The sequence below is a fragment of the Carya illinoinensis genome, chromosome 9, assembly GCF_018687715.1.
Source record: "Carya illinoinensis cultivar Pawnee chromosome 9, C.illinoinensisPawnee_v1, whole genome shotgun sequence".
Classification (NCBI taxonomy): domain Eukaryota; kingdom Viridiplantae; phylum Streptophyta; class Magnoliopsida; order Fagales; family Juglandaceae; genus Carya; species Carya illinoinensis.
The window spans coordinates 3,432,272-3,440,221 of NC_056760.1; the positions used below are offsets into that span (position 1 = coordinate 3,432,272).

Below are 7,950 nucleotides of genomic sequence, written 5' to 3' on the forward strand. Positions count from 1 at the left end.
ACTAGTGGCTACGTGTCCTTACATGAAATAAAATGCAAGAAATAAGCAAAAAATAAGAAATAGCAACAGATCTGAGCTTGGGTCACAAGCCCATTTATTTAACTAAATTAAACTCTCAACATGAGCCTTTGTTCCTCCAGCCCACAAGATGCTTCTGACCATCGAAGGGGCCTGTTGGTCTGTGTAAGCCCAAAACGACATAACCCATAAAGAACCATTCTGAACTGACTTCATCCCTAACACAACTGACAACCGCAACCCATCGACGACATAGCCTGTGACAGCACGTTGAGTTCTCCATTTTATGTTCAATGCAAGATTATTTGCCATGCATTATGCATTTGAAGATTGGTTAATAGTTTTTGTCTCACGTAAAAATCTGATTTTTAATTTAAAAAGAAATAAGTGACAGACTATGTGTAAATAGGTCAATTATTAGGATATGATATTGATTCTAATCATATATATATCGATATGAAAATATTTCAAATTAATTATAAATTAGCATCAGTCACTGCTTATTTAAACTTGACTAGATAAAATGCATAACCCTGCGCTTATTGTTAGCGTTTATTATAGGGTTTATAATTTATGATGATTTTCTATAATTTATTGTTTAGATTTTTGTTTAAGGTTTTAATCTTATAGTTGATTTGAGAAATTACGTGGGAATAAAGTATTTTGGGGGTATTTTGTTAAGCCTATAAAGCTTATTTTACAGAAATCTGGTTTCCTTATAGAAAATAATTAAAGGATTTAAACTATGTTATTTATTATTATTTTATTAAATATTATTAAGCTTATTTTTTATGAATCGAATGTTTCCACCAATTATTTTTATAAACTTAGATAAGTGAAAATACTTTTAATGACATTTGAAGATTTTATGTGATATTAGTCTTTATTAAGATCTCTTGTACAGATTTAATAATTATGTTAATTATAAGAAAATAAACCTATTTTTAAGAAAAGAGTTTTTCACTTCTTATTTTATTTGGATTTAAAGTAACCAAAGCATTATATTATTTTATAATATATTATTGGTATTTTAAATATTTTAAAATATCTGTATGTATCAATTTTTGTGTAGAATAAAATATGTATTCGATTATGTGCTTTAGTAGGTTTTCGATTAAGAAAACATTGAGGAATTAAAATAGATATTTTAAATGTAAATACGAGTTATATGTTCATTTGGAAATTTATTTAAGTTACATGAATTTTTATAAGTGATGATTGATATATGTTTGGCATTGTTTTAAGGAAATTTAGAGAAGCTAAGAAGTATAGGTAAACGGGATTTCTATAATAGACTTTGCATAGAAAGAAAATGAAACGATGTTGACTTTTAAAAGAAAAAAATATATTCATTATCCTCTCATCATCCCATGATATAGCATTAGATAATAGGTTCTCAAATAAAATATAATAAATAATATCTAATCATCTAATACCATATCATAAGACGACGAGAAGACGACCAGAATCAGGATGATAAGTAGAATTACTCATTTTAAAATATGCATGTTTATTTTTTAAAAGAAATATGAAAAATAACCTCAGTTATTTGATTGGCATTACTCACGAACTCTATATGAAAATGAAAGTATTTTTGTCATGACTGGTGTAGACATGAGCTTATTTTTGTATATTATTTTTTAACTTAAAAGAGCGAAAAATGAGATTCTTAAAGTTTTATTGTGGTTAAGATGAAGATACTTTGATTTGGTTCTGTTGAATATATGAAATAATTTGAAACTACTCTATATTCTGTTTTAATATGATGTGTAAGTTAAAAAAATTTGGCATGAGTTTCTAATTTTACATTTGAATATGATCTGTTGCTAATGATATGTCTGTTCTGTTTCTATTAAGGCCCTTATCATGGGTAAAATATTAGCATATAGCCTCGTAATAAGTATAATAATGGTATATGATCTTATCATGGGTATAATAGTGGCATAAGGCTCCGCCATGGGTATTATAGTGGCATACAGCTCAACCACAGGTATAATGATGGTTTATAACCTTACTATGGGGGTTAAATATGAAATATAGCTCAGTCACGGGTATAATGATGGTTTATAACTCTACAACAGAAGTTAAATATAGTATACGACCTAACCACGAGTATAATGATAGTTTATAACCCCACCATGGGGGTTAAACATAATATCTATCCAAATATGATGCTTTGATGCAATATGAAGATAATACTTCAGTTTACAATATGTCAAAGGATTTTGGAATAAGAAAGTTTTCTAAAAAGTTCGCTTTGATATTTTTAAAGGATGATCCAATGGATTCATTGCAACACCACGAACAATGGGGCGTCTGCCTAACCACCGGCTTTGTCCAGCTTTTCTAAGCTTACGTGCACCATGGTTAAGATTGGAAACTCTACCAATAGTAGCTCGGCATCAGGAATCAATGAGTTTTGCAATGTGTTTGTTTTTGTATTTTGAAAGCAATTGTTCTAATTCTGCATTTTGAAAATATATGTTTTGTTTTGCATTTCGAACTCTGTAAATACTCATATTTACAGACTAGTATAGTTTATTTACTTAGTGAATTGTTGATAATTCACCCTTTTATCTCTATAATATTTTTCAGATATTTTGAATGTTTCAGCTGAAGTTTAAAAATAGGAAGTATGGGTAAGACTATTTGAGTATAGTAGATTAAATACAAAGAGGGTATTTTTGTGGTTGGAGAACTTTAGTAAATAGTTCTGTTTTACTCTGTTGACCGGGTATTTTGAAATGTTGACTTTTATTTTAAGACACTGAGGTGTTTTTAGTTAATTAGTTTGGAAATAATTGGTTTAAAACAACCAGATTGATGTGTTATTGAGAAATAGGAGTCTATAAATATATTGTTAAAATGCGAGTTTAAATGACATGGAGTAACTCTCCGACCACATTAAGACACTTGATATCCTTATGAAATGTATATTCCTTAAATTGGAGAAATGATGGAGTTGTACTTTACTGGAAGAATATGACACTAAGAAAGAAAGAAATCGATATAAACTTGGCAAAATATAGGTCTGAGTACAAAAGTCGAGAACACATGAGTGTTTATTAGTAAAAGGACACACATGGTGAAAATTCAACCTCTTATTGGATCTGACCTATATGTGGCAGAAGCTAGTTGGTGTGTGATTCTATGAATCCTACAATGATCAGTTCCCATTTAGATTTTAATATGTGATTCTGTTGCTTCATTTATTTTATATAAATTTATTAAAAAATAATTCATTAAAATTTTTCCTATCTTTTTATCTTTAAATTTATAATTTTACATTATAATGAAAATTTGATTTGGTATGTCACTCGAACACTATTAAAAAACAAACCGAAGCAAGTCATGCTCAAGACCGAGACGTATGGATTGGTCCTCAAAAAAGACATATGGACTGGGCTTAGATAACATACCCAGAAAGCTTTCGTGAAACAGTTAGTTTTACGGCCGGTCCCACTAGGAGGCCCAAAAGGAAAGCATAAAGAGAGATAAATGGGGCTCCACGGTCCATTCCACCACTTTGCCTGCTTTTGTCTCTCTCTCTCTCAGACTCGGGGAGTCGGTCTACACTCCTCAACCTAAGGCACAAATATACAAACTATGCCCTCCCCCACTCCCATCGCCGGGGCCTCCAGGATGCTGCGCCACCGTCTTCTTGGCTCCCTGCGCACCAGGGGCTCCGCCACGTCGGGGCAGAGCAGGTGGACCAGCCCTGGCCACGAGCACCAGCCCAAGGGGTACCTCTTCAATCGACCCCCTCCTCCCCCTGGGCAGTCCCGCAACTGGGAGGACTGGGAGCTCCCCTGCTACATCACGAGCTTCCTCACCATCGTGATCCTCGGCGTCGGCCTCAACGCCAAGCCGGATCTCACCATCGAGACCTGGGCCCACCAGAAGGCCCTCGAGCGCCTCCAGATGGAAGCCTCTGCTTCCGGTTCCGCAGATTCTGAATGAGTATCGGATCGTTTGGTGGTATTGTCAATTCGGAACAACCCTTTATTTTTTCCTCTTTCTGAGTTTCATGAAATGACGATGACGACGAAGACGACGACGATCTACTTTTTGTTTAAATATTGGGGTCTGGGATAACCCGTAGCTCTTTCTGTTGTTGTTCATATGATGGTATGTAGTTGAATAAATGTTTTTTCGAGTTTTACCGCTTAATTGGGTTATTTCTTGGTTAACGACTATTTACTGCTTATTTTGGATATTCTGACCAAAGTCACGTTTCAACAGTGAGGTTATAAGTCAATTTTCTATTTTGGACGTTTTCAATTATGTGGATGAGGAATTTGGTTTGATTTTAACCTCTGGGGGCTTATTTTGTTGAACTGATGAATTTTGGCTTCAATTAGTAATTCACTATTTTCAGTGCCATGGTATGAGCTTGCAACATGACTTGTGACAATCTATGCAATGATTTTTGGGCAAAGTTGTAGTGTTTTTACTTTGGATCTGTAACATTGGTGGTGTAGATATGAATGATGAGTTAGAGCCATAGTGCTATGCAAAATAATTGTATCTAATTTATTGGTGGCCAAAGGGTTGGTAAAGTTGTAAGGTTTTGTGTTTGGAAAGATCGAACAGAAGTGTTGGATTTTGGGGTAACAATTAAGCATGGCAAGGCAGGAAGCCAAAGTCAGGAGCTGCTTTGAGTCTATGAACTGTGTTTTGGTGGCTGGTTGTCTCTTTTTGCAGGTTAAGTTCTGAAGGGTCGAAAGGGGAAAGAGGAAAATGGTAAGACTTGGTGGATAGCCTTTAATGATATAAAAGGGGATTATTGTTATGATTTGTTAAAGGTTTAACCAAATTAGTATACAACGCTTTTAACCCCTTGGGGTTGGCTCAGTAAAGGCATTGAGCATGGGGTTATGCTCCTTTTAGGTTTAAGATTCAAATCCCCTTAGGTGCAAACAATCTCTAGAGGTTATTGGACTGAAGGATTTTACTCTTGAATTATCCGATATGCACTTGTGGGAAACTGATTACTGAGGGTCTATGCACCCTTGGGATTAGTCGGGACCTGGTGCCAATATATATAAAAAAACAATCTTAAGGCTTTTGGATCAATGATTAGGTCTTTAATAATTGTTATTAGAGTAGAGATCACGTCATGAGTTCAAGCCGTGGAGGGGGTGACCTATAGGTTGAACTACAATGCCTTGATACTATGTATGAGCATAGTGTTAACTCATTGAATACTGATAGATGGGTGAAGCTATGAAAAGGGAAATGGTTATCACCAGATCAATGTCGATAGAGTTGGCTGTCGTGGATGTTGGATTCAGAAGTTTGGTGGGATGTTATTAATTAGGGCCCCATTGGAACCTTGTAAAGAGTAAGAACTTCTTCTTTTCAAGCAATGTGGAATCTCATATACCACCTATTCTTATTCTTATCATATGGGGTATCACAGTTATGATTATGAGAGTTAAAGGTTTAATCAACCAAATTAGTATATAATAATCTTAGGGCTTTTGGATCAATGGTTGGTTCTTAAAGTTTCAGAACTAATTAGGGAGTTTAATGCTTAGGCAAGTATTTATAAAAATAAAAATAAAATAAAATAAAATGGTAATATGCTGATATAGGTTGAAAAAATCGAAGAAAGGGAATGGGGTGAGGGTTTGGGGTTATCCTAATCGCTACTTATATCTCACTCAATACCAGGCCACCACACTTTTCGCCCAGCCTACAAGTTTCATCTCTCACTCAGATCGTCCATCATGCGATACAATAAGAAGCACCATAAGGATTTCCCTTTTGCTAGAGTTCTTTTCCATAAGGAAAAAAAGAGAGTTCGTTTTCCATATACCGATCCCAAAAAAAAAAAAAGAGTTCTTTTTCCATAAGGATTTCTGTTTCGCTAGAATTTTTTATTTTTTATTTATATTTATACTTATTTTTTACCTTTCGCTAAAGTTCGGAACTTTCTTTGTGATATATTTCGGGGTATCTTGTTGTGTTCATGTTGATGTGTATATCAAGATAGATTCCTAGTCCAACCAAACATTGGGTCTTGGGGTTAATTCATCGTTTCGGGGAGCCCCAAAGTGCTATTTACGAGGAGTGTTTGCCCATGCGTCTACTTGTTGATCTCCTTGATTTTCGTTGTTCTCTCTATCATGGAAGTTTCTTCTTGCACATTGGACGTCACGCCCCATTGTTTTGAGGGGTTCAACTTTGTAGATCATTTGATCAATTTCGAATGCGATGTAGACATGTTTCAGACTTGGCTTTGATGCTAACATTAATGGTGGTAAATTGTTAAGGTTTAATGTTCAGAAAGACACAACAAAAGGTTCAGGAGCTGGGGTAACAATTAGGTGAAGGAAGCCAAGAGTCGGGTTGCTCTAGGGCCTCTTTTGTTTTTGTTTTTTTTTTAAAGAAAGAGACAAAGATCACCTGTCCTTGAGTAACAACTTTTCAATTTTATTAAAAAAATTCTCACTTATGGAGGAAGAAAACCTTTGTAACAAAAACAACCCAATTTCAAATGCAGGACCTAACCCTACAAAAAATTAGCATCTAATCCAATTATCCAAACGTAAAAGACTTCTAAGTCTTCCTGTACCAATATCTTCCCCAAAAAAATCCAGTGACCCACCATTAGCACCAAGTTTAGCCTAAAAATCAAGAAACATATTCACCTCTCTAAACACCAATTTAAAGTGAACATTAAGCTCCCTAACAAGACATTGATAGAGGTGTCAGAAAGAGGATTTGAAGCAGTTGTCGGGTTTTATAGAGGGTGCATGACCTTGTACATATTTGGGTGTTCCGTTACATGTTGGGCTTATTAATTTGAGATTGTTTGAGCCTTTGTTGTTTTGGGTGCAAAAAAAGTTGACCAGGTGAAAGAGTAAATTGTTATCTTTTGGTGGAAAAATTATTTTTATCAAGCATGAGCTTATTAGTATGCACATTCATTTAATGTCGGTGATGAACCTGCCAAAAGGAATTTTTGGGAAACTGAATTCAATTTTCTCAAATTTTCTTTGGGATTCTAGTGAGGAAACTAAGAAGTGTAAATGAGTTTCATGGCGGAATATTTGTTTTCCAATAGAGGAGGGGGGACTTGGTATTTATGATTTGTTCAAGGTTCAAAGCTCATTATTTATGAAGTTTGCTTGGAATTTGTTGAATGGGGTTTCTCTATGGTCGGATTTTTTTCAGTTTAAATATGTGGGAAGCTCTTAGATTAGATCGGTGATTGAGGGATCAAGGGGGTCTCGGTTTTGGTGTGGGGTCATTCAGGCTCTACCTTTGGTGTTAAGTAACTCAAGATGGTTGGTTCATGAGGGCTCTTCCAGTTTTTGGTTTGATAATTGGCTTGGTGATGGTGCTATTGCTGTTCTAGGGCTTTGAATGGTACCTATGAACAGTAATTTATGGGCAGTTGTGTCTTTGCATGTTCTATTTCAATGGGTTGAAAGGGGGAAAGATGGGGGGGCTTAGTAGAGAGTGGTTAGGGATATAAAAGGGAATCGTCTGGCTAGGGAGTTATGGCTTAGATAAGTGCCAAAAAATTGAAGAAAATAGCAATAAGGTTTAGGCAAGTTCAAAATCATAGAAGAAGAGGAGAAGATAAATAGAACGTGTATGCATATGAAGCAAAGAATAGAAACAGTAGTAGTGTTTACTCGTAGACTTCATTGCAAAAACTAAATAGTGTTAAACTTAACTATTAAAATGTTAAAGCTGGGAAATCGAAGAGCTTTTTGCATTTGCACTTGACAAAAAAGGTATACTTTCTTTTTCTACACTGGTTTTTGGGATTCATTAGCATTCGAGGAGTTCTTTTTTTTTTTTTAATTTTTTAATTTTATTTTAGAAAATAAAATATTTATAAATAAACTACCAGTTACAAGATCTAATAGGGGTGAGAGTCCTCTCTAATCTTCTCAAAACCAACATATTAAAATA

The 7,950-nt window shown here is 34.7% G+C and overlaps 1 protein-coding gene across 1 annotated transcript; it reads left to right on the forward strand.

Moving 5' to 3' along the window:
• The first annotated feature begins 3,525 nt into the window (after positions 1–3,525).
• Positions 3,526–4,331, forward strand: LOC122275247. Its single transcript, XM_043084229.1, has one exon. It carries the CDS (start codon positions 3,625–3,627, stop codon positions 3,976–3,978), a length of 354 nt encoding a protein of 117 aa, XP_042940163.1. The 5' UTR covers positions 3,526–3,624; the 3' UTR covers positions 3,979–4,331.
• Positions 4,332–7,950: the final 3,619 nt, after the last annotated feature.